Below are 22,506 nucleotides of genomic sequence, written 5' to 3' on the forward strand. Positions count from 1 at the left end.
ACAAAAGATAAACAGAATCTGAGCCATGTGTTTACAAATCTGTTACCTTAACTAATAATGGAAAGTCCTGCAAATTTGATTCACAAATATGAAGTACTAATGGTAGCATTAAACTGCTTTCTGATTTACCTACTCTCATTTGATCCAGTATTCCTGTAGTATAGGGTGACCAATGGTCACGGGGCTATCGGAATGATCCTGTGCTAGTACTGGACAACTGGTCTGGTTGTTTGCATATAAGGAGAGGACACGGATACCCTACTATGTTCATTGTCAAGGCTCATTCATGATTAATAATTATTTGTGTCAATGTAAGAATGCCTCTTCAAGATCAAATCAAAAAATGCCACTGGAAAAAACTCCTTGACACAAATTCCCAGTCTTCAAAGTGAAATATTTGTAGTTGCCTTTGTAGACATTCTCACACAAGAATGTAAAGCAAGTTGAACCAGAAGTCATACTCTGCCAACAATCAAATTGATTCTGGGAGAATAGTTTACAGAATCATATTACAAAGAGTAAGAAATCTGCCTGAGGGCATCCCCTGCAACTTGAGTAAAACCTACACAAAGCTGATACAGTACCCATTGGCCCTGTAATTAGTTCAGCACTCTTAAAAAGTTGTATCAGATTTTTAAATACTGCAATTCGCAGTACTTTAAAAATATAACACAATATGATTTTCTTTTTGGTTGACTGCAACCCTTTTATAAAACGAGGATTGTGAAAAGTATGGTGCTAAACTAGATCACAAATACAATACTCCAGTTTTAAATTACAATGTAGGATGAACTTTGATACACCTATATGTAGCTAAAGATAGAAGTCCTGGAGCAGTATCAGTTGATCCATTAGCCAACATGCTTTCAGCTACTGAGGACAGGTTACTCCTGATTTGTTCTCCATGATTCTCTAGAAACAGATAAAAGAAATTTGACTGCAGGAATGTTAGAAATTTGAAAAATCTGAAGTAATGCAATTCACAGCAGGTAGATAAACATTTTAAAGAAAGTAAAACTTGCTAGCATTGTTAATGTTTTGAGGAGAATTTGAAACCAGAGTTCCCCTGAAGGTCACAAGTGAAATGTTACCATGATTTTCTCTTTCAATTGGCAATCAAGCTGCCTTACATTTCCAGCATTTTTGTGTTTCTTTCAGCAGCAATTGCCTTATTGAACCTTCCTAACAAAGCCCCTTTAAAAGGAACGAGAAGCCCCTTGGGTCCACTCTAAAAGCAATGTATTTTTTTGAGGAGGAAATTGATTTGTTGATGAACATGCAGCCAACTATATACCTTTGTAAGGAGAAATAGATGATGTGTTCACTGTTGAAGCTTTTTGAATGAAATAGTGACGTTCTCCATGTCCAATAATTATTTAAGCTTAAATGACAGTAACAAAAAATACAGCAGATCCCATTAGATTGTGGCACATTGTGGTTAGTACCTTTTGGCCCAATTAAGTGGCTGCCCTAATTATCTGAAATTTAATGGAAATAGTTAAAAAGGTATCAAAAAACCAAACCCCTGTTTAACTGAGTAAAAAATTATGTATTTAAATTAAATACAGAACAAATTAGTAAACTACCAATGTTACAACAGTACTATAAATCTCTGTATTAGTTCATAATGGTTACCACCATTTGAATTCATGGAGTGTTACCTGGCAATTGGTAAATTATCCATAAAGCATTAAATTTTAAAGCTTTTCCCAATAACTCCTTTTGATCAGTTCCTGACATATTTGAACATAACGGTTATACGATCCAGTGCTTCCTTTGAACTGAATGTCGTAGCGTGTTTGTAGCCAAGGGAACTATTTGGTGTGGCATGATTGAAAAAGCCTGTTTCATCTTCATTGTAGATATCTGTACAAAATTTTTGAAGCAAGTTGGGGAGTTTTGTGGATTTCCATGTTTCTGCACTTACAGTATCAGCACTACCTTTCTTGCTATGAGTGCTTGCTTGAACTTAATGTGGTGCCTATATTTCCATTGAGACAACCAACCATCTGTTGCTTTAAAATCTTTGTGACCCAGCTTCTTAGCTAACTCCTCTGACTTGTTTTTTAACATTGGTCCACTAACATGCACACTTAGTTATAATCAGAAACCATTGATTCAGGGCCTCTTCAACAGCTGGGTCCTTATGTTCAGGCTTTTGTTTTTGTGATGGCCCCTGTTGCTACTCACATAACGCCCATTCTTCTCGCCATTTATCTTGCTGATGTATCAAGTGTAATTGTGGGTTTTGCCACTCCAGTTATCTCTGCCAGCTGATGATGAGTGGTGTTAGGAAGCTGACTTTTAACTTGGTCCAGCAGGGTAATGTTCTTAGTTAGTGTCAAACCCTTTCATGGCAAAGGTCTCAGTTTAAAAATAAATGTATCCCAAATCACTGCTTTTTGAATCGGTGTCTGCTGGCCCAAATGGATAACCTAACACAAGCAACTGATGCAACTGTTTACTCTAAGCACAGTGTAGTGTCTTATAGCCGCACGAGTGCATGTGACTGATTGTCTCCTGCCCCAATTAAGTAGCACTGTGTCCCAAATAAACAATGGGAATCACAGCTATTTTTCAATTTGATTTTTTTCTTTAAAAGTTGTCCCAAATAAGTGGCTGTTCCAATTAACTGATGGCCCAATGAACTGGAATCCACTGTATTACTTAGGTTTTGATTCTTAGTTGTACTACATGGAGAGTTAATTGCCAGCTGAAGTTTTGTTCCTTTCCTGATGCAATGTGTTTTGAAGCTGATTCTGCTCACCCATGGTTACTTTGCTGTGAATGCTATAGACACCAGTGCACAATCTGAGTAACAAATCATCCACTCAGTTGCAGCTATGAACCATGAGGCAAATCGTGAGTGGCTGGCAAACGAGGAAAAATAAGGAGAGAACTGAAGGATGATGTTGTTAGGTATGCAAGATAATGAGGCCCAGGAAAAAACTTTAAAAAAAAATCACCTTCAAATTAATTGAGACGGCGTTCAGGCATATTTCTCACAAATTGGTAGGTTTTATTCACCTGGCATGATTATCATACAGAAAACTGGAGAAGTGGGAACCTGGAATTACTTGAAAAGCATCTGTATGCTCTGGAAGGAGATATTCAGTGGTTTCCCAGTTGAATGAACCCCAAAAGAAAAAAAAGCAACTCCTAATCTCAGATGGCTTTTTGTTGGGTGTGGGTTTTTCAGCATGAAACTGACTTAAAATATGACATGTTCTTTACACTTACAGTAGAAATAATCAATTAGTATTGTACTTGGTTCAGACAATCTACAAAGGGAATGATAATGAATTTTAAACTCAAGGGTATATCCAGAACTGAAACCATAGCAAATTTCTTATCACTTGGTTTATTTTTGAAGCCATTTGCAGTAAACATGTAGTTGAGATGTGTAAAATTTATTTCAAAATAGATCAACTTGATTGGTAGCAGGTTGGATCAGTTATTGGGAGTGTTGATGTTTTCCAATTTACAGAAAAGAAAATATCAAATAACTTAGAGGTACAGAGTCATATAGTCAGACAGCATAAAGACAGGCTCTATGTTCAGTCCATTACGCCCATGCCTACCATACCACACTAATCCCATTTGCCAGCGTTCATCTGTAGCCCTGTGTACACTGGTGATTCAAGACATCTACAATGTTGTGAGAGTCTCTGCCTCCACTATTCACCTAGAATGTTCCAGAATACAAAATCTCTCTTTTGGTGAAAGTGTTCTTCCTCAGATCCCTTCCAAACCTCTTATTATTGCCTTAAATCTATGCCATCTAGTTTTAAAAATCTCTATTTTGGAGAAAAGTTTTCTACTATTTACCTTATGTATGACATAAAAAGTTTGTATAACTCCCAATCTCCACTCCAAAGAAAAGAAATTCGTCCTGTCATGAGAACTGAGACACTTCGACCCCAGCAATCTCCTCAGTACCCTTTCAATTCTAATCACATTCTTCCAAAAGTGTGATGAGAGAACCAGATATACCATTATTTGGATAGTTTACATATCAGTCTTTTACTGCATATGAAACTTGGAGACTAAGACCCCTGTTATTGTTGCATCAGATAGAATCTTTGGGTAATTGATATCTATTGGCTAAATTAGCTCACTTTGTGGGCAGATTTCCCACAACCTTCATGTTTATTTTCCAGTATCCTAGAGTGTGTTGTTCAACTATATACTCATTTCTTTTCATTGCAAATATCTATTCATCTGGATTGCTTCACAAACAACATGAACACTGCAACAAAGTAAAATTAAGTTGCTACTGCAGTCTCCTTGATTTCTCCACTGTTTCAAATCGTAGTGTTCTATGTTCTTCACAATGTTTATTTTTTTGATGTCAGATCATATCTTCAAACAAAAATGTTCACTTCTAATCTACCTCTGCTTTAGCCTTGATGCCTTTACCTCCTGATTGACATAGTACTCTTTCAGTAAACTTTTAAGATATCGCTTGCCTTTCACTGCCTCCATCTCACAAATCTTCACTCCACGTATGGTCCACTCCAGTTCACCATACTCAATTTTAACTTCCCCAATATTGATTGGCATCTTCCTAGAGCAAGGGGTTTAGTTGGGTTGGAATTTGTTAGCTGTGTCAGCAAGGTTTCCTGACACAATATGTAGATAAGCCTACAACCGGAGAAGCTGTACTTGAACTGGTATTGGGAAATTAACCTGGTCAGCTGTCAGTGATCACAATTCTATCTCCTTTACCATAGCATTGGAGAGGGATAGGAGCAGACAAGTTAGGAAAGCATTTAATTGGAGTAAGGAGAAATATGAAGCTATCAGGCAGGAACTTAGAAGCATAAATTGGGAACAGAATTTCTCAGGGAAATGTATGGCAGAAATGTGGCAAATATTGAGGGGATATTTGCGTGGAGTTCTGCATAGGTATGTTCCAATGAGACAGGGAAAGGGTGGTGATGTACAGGAACTGTTGTGTTGAAAATCTAGTCAAGACGAAAAGCTTACAAAAGGTTCAAAAAACTAGGTAATGATAGAGATCTAGAAAATCATAAGGCTAGCAGGAAGGAGCTTAAGAATGAAATTAGGGAAGCCAGAAGCGGCCATGAGAAGGCCTTGGTAAACAGGATTAAGGAAAACCCCACGGCATTCTACAAGTATGTGAAGAGCAAGAGGATAAGACGTGAGAGAATAGGACCAATCAAGTGTGACAGTGGGAAAGTGTGTATGGAATTGGAGGAGAAAGTGGAGATACTTAATCAATACTTCGCTTCAGTATTCACTACAGAAAAGGACCTTGGCAATTGTAGGGATGACTTACAGCAGACTGAAAAGCTTGAGCATATAGACATTAAGAAAGAGGATGTGCTGGAGGTTTTGGAAAGCACTAAGTTGGATAAGTCACTGGGACTGGACGAGATACACCCCAGGCTACTGTGGGAGGTGAGGGAGGAGATTGCTGAGCCTCTGGCAATGATCTTTGCATCATCAATGGGGACAGGAGAGATTCCGGAGGACTGGGGTTGTGGATGTCGTTTCCTTATTCAAGAAAGGGAGTAGAGCTAGCCCAGGAAATTATAGACCAGTGAGTCTTACTTCAATGGGTGGTAAGTTGATGGAGAAGATCCTGAGAGGCAGGATTTATGAACATTAATATGATTAGGAATAGTCAGCATGGTTTTGTCAAAGGCAGGTCATGCCTTACAAACTTGATTGAATCTTTTGAGGATGTGACTAAAGACATTGATGAAGGTAGAGCAGTAGATGTAGTGTATATGGATTTCAGCAAGGCATTTGATAAGGTACCCATGCAAGCTTTTAAGAAAATAAGGAGACATGGGATCCAAGGGGACATTGCTTTGTGGTTCCAGAATTGGCTTGCTCACAGAAGACAAGGAATGGTTGTAGACGGGTCATATTCTACATGGAGGTTGGTCACCAGTGGAGTGCCTCAGGAATCTGTTCTGGGTCCCTTTCTCTTTGTGATTTTTATGAATGACCTGGATGAGAACATGAAGGGATGTTGTTAGTAAATTTCCGGATGACACAAAGGTTGGGGGTATTGTAGAAAGTGAGGAGGGCTGTCAAAGGTTACAACGGGACATTGATAGGATTAAAAACTGGGCTGAGAAGTGGCAGATGGAGTTCAACCCAGATAAGTGTGAGGTGGTTCATTTTGGCAGGTCAAATGTGATGGCAGAATATAGTATTAATGGTAAGACTCTTGGCAGTGTGGAGGAGCACAGGGATCTTGGGGTCCGAGTTCATAGGACACTCAAAGCTGCTGTGCAGGTTGACTGTGTGCTTTAAGAAGGTATATGGTGTTTTGGCCTTCATCAACCGTGGGATTGAGTTTAAGAGTCGAGAAGTAATGTTGCAGCTACATAGGACCCTAGTCAGACCCCACTTGGAGTACTGTGCTCGGTTCTTGTCACCTCACTACAGGAAGGATGTGGAAATCATACAAAGAGGAGATTTACAAGGATGTTGCTTAGATTGGGGAGCATGCCTTATGAGAATAGGTTGAGTGAACTCGGCCTTTTCTCCTTGGGGCGACGGAGGATGAGAGGTGACCTGATAGAGGTGTATAAGATGATGAGAAGCATTGATCATGTGGATAGTCAGAGGCTTTTTCCCAGGGCTGAAATGGCTAACACGAGAGGGCACAGTTTTAAGGTGCTTGGAAGTAGGTACAGAGGAGATGTCAGGTAAGTTTTTTATATAGTGGGTGGTGAGTGCGTGGAATGGGCTGCCGGCGACGGTGTTGGAGGCGGATATGATAGGGTCTTTTAAGAGACTCCTGGATAGGTATATGGAGCTTAGAAAAAATAGAGGGCTATGGGAACCCTAGGTAATTTCTAAAGTAAGTACATGTCTGGCACAGCATCGTGGGCTGAAGGGCCTGTATTGTGCTGTAGGTTCCCTATGTTTCTATACCCTTAATCTTCCTAAACCTCCATACCTTTACAATCTCAATTTACTCTTTATTTATTCTTGCTCAGCATTCGCTCTCTGTAAGCTGCACCAATAAGCCTATCTGCAACTGTGAATGATAGAGATATTACTTGTAGCTGTGGCCAGACATAGTTTTATGGCCTGTAGCAGCAGACGAAGACATCATGAACTCTTGTTCTCTTGACTAAAGTTACAGAGATACCAATAACCCTTAATGGACATTCCAATGCATTAATTTATTCAGCAGATGGAGTTATTCCACTATCGAGGATTTCACAATCAAATCCAGACCTTTAAACACGCATCAAAACCAATTCAAGCACAACAGAAAGCAAGAGGAAATCTTTGATTCCTCCTTCCCTGAGCCTAAATCCATGAAAGTCAATTGGAAAATTGAAAGGCCAGCTAACTGAGCATAAACCTTAGCTTATCAGTCCTCAGTTTTAGGACTGAGGAGCAATTATTTAAAATAGTAACAATTGCTTTCAAGATGTACAATGTTGACTCACTCCATCAGTCAAGTGCAAATATTACTCACCTGAGAGTTGGGTTTGTATGTTGAGACAAGGTCTTTTATCATTCGTACTTCTGAGATTGTGACTCCACCCAAAAGGAACACGATTAGCAAGGGATGGTCGCTGGGATGGGGCCGGCTCACCTATCATGTTAACAACAGAGAACAGTATTTTTGTCATAATCCAGACTACACTGTACAACTCAATGCTCCTTTTCCAAGGCAGAAAAAAATAAATTACAAAAAAAAGAAACAATTCAATAACAACACACACATACAGAAATTAACAATTACCGTGTTAAAGAATACTGCTGAAAATGGCACAAACACATCATTATACAGATCAGTGAATAACTTTGATTTAAAAAATAATTTTTAAGATTGTCATTCAACACCAAGATAAATTTAACGATGTGATACATTTCTAGCAGTTTTTGAAATAGTTGCCAAAAAAAAAACTTGCCTCGTAATTCTCCTTTAAACTTTCCCCTCCCTCTCTAAAGCTATGTCCATGTTTAAGAGCTATTTGGACAGCCACACGACTAGGCAGGGAATAGAGGGATATAGCCCCTGTGCAGGCAAACAGAATTAGCAACAGGACAGGGCCTCTGTGGAGTGGTTCCCTGAACAAACTGTCCAAATCACTGGCAGAATGTCTCATCGCCTGAACTCATTAACAAACATCAAAAACTCATGATGAGAGGGGCCCTCATAGTCGGATCCTTCCTGTACAGATGACAGAATCCTACCAACACACTGCTCTTGGGACAACTGTGATGGGAAAGAGATGGTCACTCACCTCCTTGCAGACTGGATTTGCTAAGAGTGTGTGGTGAAGGATGCAAGGGTCCTTGTCTCGGTTCACTGGTACACACACTGAGAAAGGCAAGAAGTGCTACTGAAAGGTCATCAGCTTGCTAAAAGTCACACTTTGAACTGACTGAAACTTGCTGGTCTTCCAGTACAACAAGATGTCTGTAAGGAAATGCTGCTGACTGGCACACTGCAGGAGTACATGCTGAGAGATGTACTGAAGCTTGGTGCAGCCAATGCGAAGACTCTGGTGGGAAGGTCCACAGACTAAACTTCTTCACTACAAGACATGGAGGGGCTGAGTCGGATGGAGAAGTCCCTCAAAAAAATGAAAGGGTGTACCACCCCATGAGCAATAGTACCATAATTTCAAAAAAAACACACTATTGAATGTAATAACCGTGAATGTCGAAGTGTTGCAGCGTTTCTTCTTTTGTATATATATTTTTATTATGAATAAAGTCTATTTTTGAAAGAAACAAAGATGGAATTAGTTTAAATTGACATGGTGTTCAGCACGGCTATCGTAGATTAAAGGGCATTGTGCCATACTGTAACTGAAGTTCCATTACAATTAGACAACAACTCTGTGTGGCAAGTTAAAAAATAACCCAGAGCAAAGAAATCTGCCCTGAAGTATTTTTCTGTCCAAGAGAAATAGTTTTCCAACAGGATATAAGGAATGCAAAACACAAATTCCAGAAATACCAAGCCACAGCTTAGTTAGTGAGTTCAAATGTTCAAAGTGAAATGACGTCATCAGTTTAATTTGAAATGAGGCCAGCAATTTGGTGCTTCAGCACATGGATGCGAAGGCCTTATTTCTTCCTTTCACTATCAGATTCATCTTTGTTAGCCACTCAGGCAGGAAATGCTGCTTCCAACTTTAAAGTCAGCAGCAGCCTGAATTAAAATGTCCACAGAAAAGGTAAACTCAATAGTGTGTGAAAAGTTGGTGTGTAATTATTGAATTGAGAAAGGAAGAAATTTTTATTTGTTTTAAAAAAGTAAACATTGCTGGCTTTGTTTACTCTGAATTTGTCTGATCAGTTATCTGCTCAACATCAGTTTCACGACAGCGCTTAAGCTCCGTCAATGAACAGTCATCTATTTTGTTCATTTTATGGTTGTTTATTATTCAAAATATAAAATTTTCACTCTTGGATTAATCTGAAATTGCTCAATTGGATTTAGTTATTTATTTTAGATATTTATTAGAGATACAGCACAGCAGAGGCTCTTCCAGCACGAGGACCTGCACCGCCCAGCAACCCACCTATTTAATGCTAACCTATTCACAGGACAATTTACAATGGCCAATTAACCTAGTTAAAAGCAAGACTTGTTTATTGGCCAGGCCTAATCTCTGAGAGTAATGTTAATAACCTAATTTTCTACAAGATGCTGTTTCATCAGAATTTTCCTGCAACAACTTACTGCACAAAAGTGACTTAAAAGCAGGGCCTGGCTGTTTATTATCATCTTTATTCTTTTATAAATATCTCAAGGTAGAAACTCAAGTGGCAAACACCTGTATGATTAATATCCAATATACTGGATGAGATTTGATCAATTTTATCAATATAATTCATCAGATGCCTGAAAATTATTCATTGGGTAAAACTCTGCTACCACAGCATGCGACTGGGCAATAACTCAGAGACAAATACATCAAATACAGACAAATACTGCGTCCGGTGCTCCTGGTGCGGCCTTTTATATATTGGTGAGATCCAACACAGACTGAGAGATCGTTTCCCAGAATACCTACGCTCGGTCCGCCAGGGAAAGCAGGATCTCCCAGTGGCCACACATTTTAATTCCACGTCCCATTCCCATTCTGATAAGTCTATCCATGGCCTCCTCTACTGTGAAGATGAAGCCACACTCAGGGTTGGAGGAACAACACCTTATATACCGGCTGGGTAGCCTCCAACCTGAACACTGACTTCTCTAACTTCTGTTAATGCCCCTCCTCCCCCATCCCTGATATATTTAGTTTTCTCCCCCCCCTCCTTTTTTTCTCTGTCTTTCTGCCCATCACTCTGCCTGTTCTCCATCTCCCTCTGGTGCTCCCCTCCCCCTTTCTTTCTCCCTAGGCCTCCCGTCTTCCCCCTTCTTCAGCTCTGTAACCCTTTTGCCAATCACCTTTCCGGCTCTCAGCTCCACCCCACCCCCTCCAGTCTTCTCCTATCATTTTGCAGTTTCCCCTCCCCCCCACTTTTAAATCTCTTACTATCTTTCCTTTCAGTTAGTCCTGACGAAGGGTCTCGGCCTGAAACGTCAACAGTGCTTCTCCCTATAGATGCTGCCTGGCCTGCTGTGTTCCACCAGCGTTTTGTGTGTGTGACAAATACATCAGCAGTATTGTATACCCTCTTGGTATAGGAATTAAGATAAAGTTGTATTAACTTACACCTGATTGCTCTATTCCCTTTGAAAAAGAATCCCTAAAAATGTCCTCTACTGAGTCCAGAAAAAAATTGTCATTTTCAATCCTGAACAGAATTATCTGCATTTTCATAAATTTATTTTTTTTATCAACTTTAATCATTCAGAAAGAATGTTACAAAATAATAGGTTGTTTAGTTGTACACAATTCAATTTATTTCTTGTTTTTGATTACTTAGCTATGCTCAAATTCAATTATTTCAGCCTCTAACAATTTGCCAGATGGTTGGGAATGAGAGTGAGCTTGTGATAACTGAAGAGGCTGTATATTTAGTGAACTTCTTCCTTTATCTGACTAATGCTTCTTTTCATAAAGTGTTGACACCTCTCAGCTAAAGAGGTTGCATGGTTGAATGCCCTTCAGTACGTTATCAGCAGATCATTAATCACAATTACGCCATTACTGTATGCAAGAGTTTTCAGCCTATTTGATCTTGTGAAGCATTACACCTGAGCCATAACCTTCCCTTTATCTCTTTATAGTGGCTGTCCCCCCTCTGACTTTCAGTCTAGATGACGAATCCTGACCCAAAATATTGAATGGCCACTTCCCTCTACTGATGCTGAGCTCATTCTGCAAATCACAAACACTAGAGATTCCGTAGATACTGGAAGTAATCTTCAGTTCCTCCAGCTCTGGCTCCAACAGCAGCCCTGACCCAGGCCACCCCCAGGCTGAGACCCTTCTTACTGCCGCTGAGTCCTACTGCTCTTCTTCTTCCAATGATCTCCCTACCCACTCTTGGTCTCTCAGGCTCTCCTCTACCCCTCACACCCCCTTCACTTCTCTGAGCCCATATCTTCCTCCCACCCCACTTTCCCTGAACACCCCAATCCTCCCTTGACCCCAGCTCCCACACCTGCTATGTCTTCACCATCCTTTTCTACTTTCCTTTCTCTGTGGCAGAATGTTCAGTCCTTAGCAAGGGTCTTACTTCCCCTGCACCCGCTCCTCAATGAGTTTCGCTCCACCCATAACGCCGAGCTCTTCTTCCATTGCTTCTGTCTCCAAGCCTACTTCTTTGATAAGGATTCCCCAATTCTCACTGAGATCTATGTGCCTACCATAGATCTCTTCATTTTAAAATGCTGACGAGACATCAAGCATTCCAATATAAAGAGGTGAAAGGATAGTTTTGGCTCAGGTGTGAACCTCCACATGATCAAGTGGACTGAAAACTCTAACAGTAAAAGTTTTGAATTTTGAACTTCACCTTTCCTTTCACCTATTCTAAACTACCCTCTCTGAACACACTGTCCTCCACTTCCTCTGCAACAATCCCCACTTTATCATCAAACCTGCATACAAGCGCAGTGCTGTTGTAGTCTGGCAACTGACCTCCACCAGAAGGTAGCTCTCGGTCACCTCCTCTTACTTCGCCTTTGCACAGGACCCCACTAAAGAGACCATGTTTCCTTCACCCATGCTGAGCTCATCAATTTCATCACCTTTGCTTCCAACTTCCACCTTGCCCTTAAATTTACTTGGTCATATTCCCTTTCTTAATCTCTCTATCTCCATCTCTGGAGACAGACTACCCACCGACATATTTTACAAGCATGTTGACTCTCACAGTTATCTTGACTATACCGTTTCCCACCCTGTCACTTGCAAAAATGCTGTTTCCTTCTCTCAGTTCCTCTGACTCCACCACATCTTTTCTCAGGATGAAGCTTTCTATTCTAGAACATCTGGGAAGCCCTCTTTTTTCAAAGAAAATTGTTTCCACCACCATCAATGGTTCTCTCATCCCCATCTCCTCCATTTCCAGTACATCTGCTCTCACCCCATCTTCCCGTAATCATAAAGTTCCCCTTGTCCTTACCTACCACTCTGTGAGCCTCCATATCCATCAAATCATTTGTGGGTGGGTGGAGATAAGAAATTGCAAGAGTGAAAAAAACATTATGGGAACCATAATGGCTTCAGAGCAGCTTGTGCTTGAGGCTACTTGGGGAAAGGCTATCTTAGATTGGGTGTTGTGTAATAACCTAGAACTTACTAGGGAGCTTAATGCAAAGGTACACTTAGGAGGCAGTGATCATAGTATGATTGAATTCATACTGCAGTTTGAGGGGGAGAAGCATAACTCACATGTATCTATATCACAATGGAATAAAGAGAATTACAGAGGCTTGAGCGAGGAGCTTGCCCAGGTAGACTGCAGAAGGTTATTGGCGGGGTGACGGCAGAGCAGAGATGGCTGAAGTTTCTGGGAACAGTTCACAAAGCAAAGGATAGATATGTCTCACAGAGGAAGAAGTTCTCAAATGGCAGGGATAGGGAAACCATGACTGACAAAGGAAGTTAAGGACTGCATAAAAGCCAAGGAAAGGGTATATAAGGTAGCAGAAGTGAGTGGGAAGTTGGAGGATTGGGAAGCTTTTAAATTCCAACAAATGGCAACTAAAAATGCTATAAAAAGGGAAAAGTTAAAATATAAGGGCAGACTTGTTAATAATATAAAGTAGGATACCAAGAGCAATACGTACAACCTGCTGAGTTCCTCCAGTGAGTTGTATGTGTTGCTTTGACCACAGCATCTGCAGTGTACTTTGTGTTTAGGATACCAAGAGGTTTTTTAGTTATATAAAGAGTGGACAAAGAGTGGCAGTGAATGTTATTTACTTGGATTTTCAGAAGGCGTTTGATAAGGTGCCACACATAAGGCTCCTTAACAAAACAGAATCTTATGGCGTTACAGGAAAGATGCTGGCATGGATAGCGGAATGGCTGACAGGCAGAAAACAGTGAGTGGGAATAAAAGGGAGCCTATTCTAATTGGCTGCTGGTGGCCAGTGGTGTTCCTCAGGGGTCAGTACTGGGTCCGCTGCTTTTCACATTGTCAATGACTTAGATAATGGAATTGATGGTTTTGTGGCAAAGTTTGTGATGATATGAAGATAGGTAAGGGGTAGGTAGTGCTGAGGAAGCAATGTGATTGCAGCAGGACTTAGATAAATTGGAAGAATAGGCAAAAATGTGGCAGATGGAATACAGTGTTCGGAAATATATGAGAATGGATTTTGGTAAAAGGAACAATAGTGTGGACTATTATCTAAATGGGGAGAAAGTTCAAACATCAGAGCTGCAGAAACTTGCGCAAGACTCCCAGAAAGTTAACTTATAGGTTGAGTCTGCGGTAAAACATGCAAATATAATGTTGGCATTTATATTAAGGGGAATAGAATATAAAAACAAGGAGATAATGCTTAGCACTAGTCAGGCCCCACATCTCCAAAAGGAGGTGTTGTCATTGGAGAGAGTCCAGAAGAAGTTCATGAGGATGATTCTGGGAATGAAGGGGTTAATATATGAGGAGTGTTTGGCAGCTTTGACCCTGTACTCATGGGAATTTAGAAGAATGCGGGGGGATCTCATTGAAACCTACCTAAAGTTGAAACGACTAGATAGGGTAGATGTGGAGTGGATGTTTCCTGTGGTGGGGTATCTGGAACTAGAGGACACAGCCTTAGAATTGAGGGGCGACCCTTTAGAACAGAGGTAAAGGGAGTTTTTTTAGCCAGACAGTAGTACATCTGTGTAAGCCAAGTCCTTGTGTATACTTAAGGTGAAAGTTGATTGTTTCTTGATTGGTTGGGCGTCAAAGGATATGGCTAGAAGGCAGGTGTATGGGGTTGAGTGGGATCAGGGATCAGCCATGATGGAGTAGTGGAGCAGATTCAATGGGATGAATAGCCTAATTCTGCTCCTATGTCCTATATTATCCTCCTTAACTTTTGCCATCTCTAATGGGAACATACCATTAAGCACACCTTTTCCGCTCTCTCCAACTTAATGTCGATTCTCTAGCCTCTGACAATTTCTTCTCCCTCCCTGCTTCTCTCTTGTTCCATTCCTTATTCTGGTTACTCTATTATGCCTTCTCTTCTCCTCACCTGCCAATCATCTCCCTCGTGTTCCCTTCCACCTTCCCTTTTTTCCACGGCTCAGTACCTTCTCACCTTAGATTCCTCCTTCTTCAGCCTTTTGCCTCTCAGCTTCTAACTTCATTCCCCCTCCCTGATGCACCCACTTTCCCCTCACCTGGCCTCAACTACCACCTGCCAGCTTGTACACCTTCCCCTCTAACAACCTTCTTTTTATGGCTTCTTTCCTCTTCTTTTCCAGTCCTGATGAAAAATCTCGGCCCAAAACTTCAACTGTTTGTTCCCCCATAGATGCTGCCTGACACGGTAGGAACCTCCAGCATTTTGTGTGTAGAGTTCATTCAGCATCTTGCTTGTTGCCCCTTAGCTGACACCACCCACTTCCTCCCAGTAAGTGATGGTGATAACAATATGGAAAATGGGATGGCTTCCTCATCATTATACAAGGACACATTAAGGGTCAAATGGAACTCGAAGAAAAGCTTGGAATCTTCTAACGACTTTCTGACTCCATTACTTATAGGTCAATCATCAGTTGTGCTAGAACACGTTCCATTTTCTTCTGCATGGTGTGGCGGGGGTGGGGGGAGTGCCGTTGTGGAGAATAGGGGCATGCAACTCCAACACTCCTAGAGGTGTTCAGCATCCTGAGATAAATACCCATCTCCCACACCAGCATACTTCTGGGCTACACTGTATAATATTTACAGTCAGTACTGCACCAATTCATCAAGGCTTGTTCAACAGCAAGTCAGATCACCGTGACTATTTCCAACAAGGCAGTTTTGTATCACTTGACGTCTTAACCCTCCCACGTATCACTGTTTTTCTTCTTCTCTGGTCCAAAATCCTGGAATCCCCTATCATTAATTCACAGTTGTACAGCACAGGAAACATGCCACATCCATGGTGACCTTCTTCCTGATTTACACTGATCCCATTTGCCTGCTTTAGGTCCATATCCATCTGTTCCTTGCCTATTCAAATGCTGATCTAAATGGTACGTAAACATGGTGATTCCCTCTTCCGCAGTGAGTTCCAGATATTAACTTTTGTTTCAAAACCATTTTAAAGCTCTTTCCTCTCAGCATAATCCCATGCCTTCCTGTTTTAGATATTCCTACCATGGAAAAAAAGATTTCTAACTATCTACCTAGTCCATGCCTCTTATAATGTTATACACCTTCATCAGGTGACCCTTCAACCTCCTTTATTCCAGGGAAAACAAACTTATCCATTGTCTCTCCATAACTAAGGTCTTCTAATCCAGCAACATCCAGGCGAATCTCTGGTGCAGTAATGTCTTTCTTATATTGTGCAGACCAGAACTGCACACAATACTCCAAGTGCGGTCTAACTAGTGTTTTGCAAAGTTATGGCATTACATTCCAGCTTTTATAATCTATGCCCCAACATAGACAGGCATAGTATATGCCTTTTTCACCACCCTATATGTATAGTGATAATCTTTTTTTTAAGTTAACCACAGCTAACCTTCATGAACATACTGAATCCAGTTTTGAGCAGTTCAGTTAAACCACCAGACATGTATTCAATATCCACTGTGTCAGTTCGGTCTGGGTGAAATATCTCCTCCAAAATCTGCTTCACCAAAGGTTTGTATGTTGCCTACAAAAATAAAAAAAAAGTTTGAATTAATCCTATTTGCTAGGAGAAATTAATGCATGAAAGTATTTTCAATAAAAATCGTAACATATTACAAGCAATTAATCCCAGTGGACCTCATTGCAGCTGGCAGATGTTCTTTGTAGCCTTGCCAACTGTCTAGGCTCAACAGGCCTGTGGTTTAATGAAATCCACAATCTAAGTGAAGCCTTCAGCTACATTTATATTTCCACCATTTCTCCTCCACTTAAAAAAAGGTCTGGCAGAGGTTGTAATTCTTGCGGCAGTTGGTAAAATTCTATCTTCCCCAGAGAATGCTGGTGCAATTCTACATTGCCATGATAAAGATCATCCTCATATCAGCCATTATTATCTGGTTTGGTGCAGCATCCTTGCACAATCTAAGAAAACTACAGCAAACTGTCAGGACAGAAGAAAAGATAATGGGCTGCAGTTTATCATCTTTGCAAGACTTGTATGTATCCACAACAAAGAAGTGGGCAGGAAAAGAAAATATTATCGTGGACATTACTCGCCTAGCAAACTGCCTTGTTCCAAAGCAGTTTCCCTCTGGAAACTATCATTGGGCTTTGAAAACAAAAATTTCACATAATCTTAAAAGTTTCTTCCCCTAAGTGGTTAATCTGATCAACCATTCTAGTTAGCCCTTCCATACCCCACTATTTATTACCTCAGTCGTTGCACACTGCAAACACTTTAAACCACTTTTTGTAATGCTGTTTACATTGTAAATACATGCTGGCATTTATGCACATTTTTATTCCATATCTGTACTTCTAACTTTATTTTTAATTGTTAAATGTCATTTTTTGTTGCATTTTGCACCAACACATCACAGCAATTTCCTAACACATGTAAATGTGTACAGTGAATAAAGCTGATCCTTGATCTTTGAAGTTAATCCCTTTTCATACCTTAAAACTTAACTTTTTTTTAAAAAAAATCAAGCTTTTATTCTTTAGTTTAGTGTTTACTTTGTCAGTTTATTTTTGCTATGTTCTTGTTATATTAAAGGGGGTTTATAAAAGTTGCTTCATGTGGCCAACATCTGACTCCTGAAACAGGTATTCTCTACTGTGTCCTGACATGGGAAGGGAACAGAAATATAGATTCAGTGATATCTCTAAGCCAACCTGAGAATATGCAACGTCAGCATTGATACCTGGGACACTTGCCCATCACTACTAAATACGCAGGAGCATTTGGAGTGGTTTGGAAAACTTCGAGTCCCAAGCATTAAAGAGTCCATCAAGAATGTAATCAGCACACAACTTGCCCATCCTATCAGACATCTCTTGTCCCAACTGTGGAAACTGCAAGGCCCACTTGGCCACATCAGTCACCTCACAACCCAAGTGAAATACTGCGTCACGGCAACTGTGCCTCCTGTCGAGCAGGTGTCACATGGGCAGTCATTCACCTTGGGTGGGATGCTTCTGGTTCCATGTGCTAAACTCTCTTCAACCGTGAATAGGGCCACCTAATTCTCTCCCCCTCAGCACTGATCTTGAGAGACTGCCCAGAAAGATAACAGTTGTTGTTGATGAATATGTGATAGCCAGAGTGCTTGGTCGCGGAGGGAGTAGTTATTGTGCAGTTCACTTATACTCAGTGGCCACTGTATTAGTACCTCATGAAGTAGTTCCTGAGTGCATGTTCATGATTTTCTGCTGCTGTAGCTCATCCATTTCAAGCTTTGACGAGTTGTGCTTTTCTGCACACCACTGTTGTAATGCGTAGTTATTTAAGGCACTGTCATCTCCCTGTCAACTTGAACCGGTCCAGCCACTCCCCTTTGACCTCCCAATAATATGGCATTTCCACCCGTATAACTGCCGCTCATTGGATGTTTCTGTGTTTTGCACCATTCTCTGTAAACTCTTGAGATGGTGGTGCATAAAAATCTCAGTTTCTGAGATACTTAAACCATCTTGTCTGGCACCAACAATCATTTTGCAGTCACTCACTTAGATCACACTTTTTCCCCACTCTGATGTTTGGTCTGAACAACAACTGAACCTCTTAACCATGTCCAGATGCTTTTATATATTGAGTTGCTGCCACATGATTGACTGATTAGATACTTGCACTAATAAGCAAGTGGAAACTTGAGTGTACATTCCTAATATAGTGGAAACTGAGTATACATTTAAGTGATTATTTTATTTTAATTCAGCTTTCGGCTTGGAAGTGTCACTTACTAGGCTAACATTCATTGTCCTCAAGACGATGGCAGTGAGCTACCATCCTGAATTGTTGCAGTCTGTCTGTTGAAGATATTCTCGTAGTACTATTGGGGATGACCTAATAGCATGCGACTTGGAGGGTAACCTACAAAATTTGAAGTTGTAGGGTCATAGAACACTACACAGAAACAGGCCTTACAGTCCATCTAGTCCGTACTAAACTATTAATACGTCTAGACCCATCAACCTGCATTCAGACCATAGCCCTCTGCAGCCCACCCAACCATATTCTGATCCACGTTTCTCATAAAAGCTGAAGTCAAACTTGCACCAACCAGTTTCACTCCACACTCTCACCACACTCTGACTGAAGGCATTCAACACTTCACCTTTCACCATTAACTCATAACCTCTAATTCAGGTCTCACCCAAAGTTAGTGAAAAAGCCTGCTTGCATTTAACATATTTATAATCCTCATAATTTTGTATACCTCTATCAAATGTCCTCTCATTCTTCTACAATCTAGTGAATAAAGTCCTAACCTATTCAATCTTCTCTATTATCTTGGATCTTTAGATCTTGGCACCATCCTTGTAAATTTTCTCTGCACTCTTTCAATCTTGTTGACATCTTTCCTGTAGGTAGATCACCAAAACTGCACATATTACTCCAAAATTAGGCTTCACCAATGTCTTGTATGGCTTTAACAGAACATCCCATCTCCTGTACTTGGTACTTCGATTTATGAAGGCCAATGTGGCAAAAGCTTTTTTTATGACTCTATCTACCTATGACACCACTTACAAAGAATTATGTATCTGTATTTCCAGATCCCTCTGTTCTACTGCACTCCTCAGTGCCCTACCACTTACTTTCTTCTCCCAAACTGCAACATCTCACACTTGTCGGCGTTAAATTCCAAGTGCCATCTTTCAGCCCATTTTCCACCTGGACTAGATCCCACAGCAAGCTTTGATAGTCTTCCTCGCTGTCCACTACACCACCAATCTTGGTGTCATTAGAAGACAAACAACAATGGATTTAGCAATGATACCTGTGGCACACCACTAGTTACAGACTTCCAGTCAGAGAGGCACCTGTCTGCTACCACTTTCTGGCTCCTCCCATGTCTAATCAAATTTACTACCTCATTTTGAATGCCTAGTGACTAAACTTTCTTTGTTGGGCTTTGTCAAAGGTCTTATTAAAGTACAAATCCACTGCCTTGCCTTTATCAACTTTTCTGCTAACTTCCTCAAAAAACTCTGTAAGATTGGTTAGACATGACCCACCAAAAGCTATGTTGACCATCTGTAATCGTCCCTGTCTAACCAAATTCTTATATATTTGGTCCCTTAGAATACTTTTAAATAACTAACTCACCACTGATGTCACGCTTACAGGCCCATAATTTCCTGGACAATGCGTTCAAAGGCTTTCTTAGAGCATTTCTTAAACAATGGAAAATCATTAACTATCTGCTTGTCCTCCAGCACTTTACCCTGCCCAAGGATATTTTAAATATCTCTGCTAGGCTGCTGTGATTTCTGGACCAGCCTCCCATGGGGTCTGATTTAATTTGTTTTTTTTTGACAATGATTGACCAAAAAAGACTCTTTCGTATCAAAGTGAAAACAGATCTCTATAAAGTGATCTAAATTAATTACAAAATAATTGATTGCATAAGTATTCACCCCCCTTCAATATGACACATCAGATCATCACTGGTGCAGTGAATTGACTTTAGAATCACATAATAAGTTAAATGGAGATCTGTTTTTGGAGACCTGTGTGCAGACAAGGTGATTCAATTGATTGTAGTAAAATCACACCTGTATCTGGAAGGTCCAACTGCTGGTGAGTCAGTATCCTGGCAAAAACTACACCATGAAGACAAAAGAACACTCCAAGTATCTCTGCGAAAAGGTTACTGAAAAGCACATCAAGAGATGGATGCAAGAAAATTTCCAAGTCACTGAATATCCCTTGGAGTACAGTTAAGCCAATCATCAAGAAATGGAAAGAATATGGCACAGCTGTAAATCTGCCTAGAGCAGGTGTGCTCAAAACTGACAGACTGTGTAAGAAGGGGACTGGTGAGGGAGGTCACTAAGAGACCTATGACAATTTGGGAGGAGTTACAAGTTTCATTGGCTGAGATGAGAGAGACTGCGCATACCGCAACTGTTGCCCGGGTGCTTCACTAGTCGTAGCATGGGGGAGTGACAAGAAAAAGCCATTGTTGTAAAAAAACTCAAATGAAATCTTGGCTAGAGTTTGTCAGAAGGCTTGTGTGAAACGCTGAAGTCATCTGCCAGAAGTATGGTCTGATGAAACCAAAATTGAGCTTTTTAGCCATTGGACTAAACACCGCACATCATCAAAAACACACCATCCCTACCGTGAAGAACCATACAACCATTTAACAATTACAGCACAGAAACAGGCCATCTCGGCATTATATGTCAATGACTTGGATGACAGAATTGATAGCTTTGTGGCCAGATTTGTAGATGATACAATGATAGTTGACAGGGCACGTAGTGTTGAGACTTTTAGTCTGTGCCAAACGCTTACTCTCACCTAGTCCCACCGACCTGCACTCAGCCCATAACCCTCCATTTCTTTCTTGTCCATATACCTATCCCAGAACTACATCCCAGAATATACCAGAACAGTGGTGGCTGCATCAAGTTGTGGGTATGCTTCACTGCATCAGGCCCTAGAAGGCTTGTGAAGGTAGAGGGTAAAATGAATGCATCAAAATACAGGGAGGAAAACCTGATCCTGATGTAGACTGCAAGAGAACTGTGACTTGGGAGATTTGTTTTCCAGCAAAACAATAACCAAAGCTACCCAGGAACGGCTTAAAAACAACAAAATTAATGTCCTGGAGTGGCCAAGTCAGAGTTCAGACCTCAATCCAATTGAGAACTTGTGGCTGGACTTGGAAAAGGGCTGTTCACTCACAATCCCCATGAAATCTGACAGAACTTGAGCAGTTTTGTCAAGAAGAATGGGGAAAAATTGCAGCGTCCGGATGTGCAAAACTGATAGAGACCCTTCCACATAGACTCAAGGCTATAATTGCTGCCAAAGCTTCATCTACTAAATACTGACTTGAAGGGGGTGAGTAATTATGCAATTATTTTGTGTTTAATAATTATAATAAACTTAGACTAATTTGTAGAAATTTGATTTCACTTTGACACAAAAGAATCTTTTCTGTAGATAAGTGTAAAAAAAAAAGCCAAATTAAATCCATTGTGGTTCAATGTTGTAAAACAATAAAACATGAAAATTTTCGGGGGGGGGGGGGTGAATACTTTTTATTAGCACTGTTCTTGAAGGAAGGCAGCGATATTGACCACGTGCAGGAAGACTTTGACCTATGTGCCCCGCGGCCTTGTATTTTCTTATTCTCATTCCCTTCTTGATGGGTTTAGTAAAGGGTTTTATGCAGTACACTGACTAGCCAGAAGAGAATGGGCAACCTAGACTTGATGGGAAGCTATTTGCTTCCCACCTATTTATTTAAACTGCATTACAGTACAGATGTCTGTGTAGTGCAGTCAGATCCAATTCCTGATTCCCTTCAAAAAATCCATTTTCGAAAACAAATTCATCATGACATAGGTGATATTTTGTTGAATGACTTTCTCCTAGTCCACTGCACCAATTATTACCTTACAAAACCAAACATGTATCTGATTGTCTCAGGCCTTTCAAAGACTTGAAAGTCTAGTTCTAAGCGTGATTAACAGCACAGAGGCAAAATGTTGCTTCAAAATTTCATTCAGCATAGGTTAGAAAGGTGACATATCGTGACACTTTGGATGTCTGATTCTCAGTCAATGGGAGATTTTCAGACAACTGTAATGGTTAAAATAAATGAGACAGATAAACAAGACATATGGAAACCATAATGCAAAACAAGTAGAAGTGCAAAAGCACCAATAAAGCTTGGAATAAGAACCAGATGTCATAAAGCACCATTACTAAAGTAAAATAGTCAAACATTTGCAAACCATTTTCTATTTAATATTTTTGATCATTTAACATTTTGA

At 40.4% G+C, this 22,506-nt stretch overlaps 1 protein-coding gene across 2 annotated transcripts in view; it reads right to left on the reverse strand.

Moving 5' to 3' along the window:
• scfd2 (sec1 family domain containing 2) overlaps window positions 1–22,506 on the reverse strand; it is a 251,514-nt gene that overhangs the window by 2,000 nt on the left and 227,008 nt on the right. The window contains exons 7-9 of one of the 2 annotated variants that reach the window (XM_059989197.1): window positions 16,100–16,234; window positions 7,475–7,594; window positions 1–912 (exon numbers count right to left, since the gene is read on the reverse strand). In XM_059989197.1, the coding sequence (XP_059845180.1) occupies window positions 871–912; window positions 7,475–7,594; window positions 16,100–16,234 (297 nt within the window). In that variant the 3' untranslated portion in view covers window positions 1–870. The remainder of the gene's footprint in view (window positions 913–7,474; window positions 7,595–16,099; window positions 16,235–22,506) is intronic. The other variant, XM_059989196.1, reaches the window with a different exon arrangement.

Source organism: Hypanus sabinus, chromosome 14 (genome assembly GCF_030144855.1).
Source record: "Hypanus sabinus isolate sHypSab1 chromosome 14, sHypSab1.hap1, whole genome shotgun sequence".
Classification (NCBI taxonomy): Eukaryota; Metazoa; Chordata; class Chondrichthyes; order Myliobatiformes; family Dasyatidae; genus Hypanus; species Hypanus sabinus.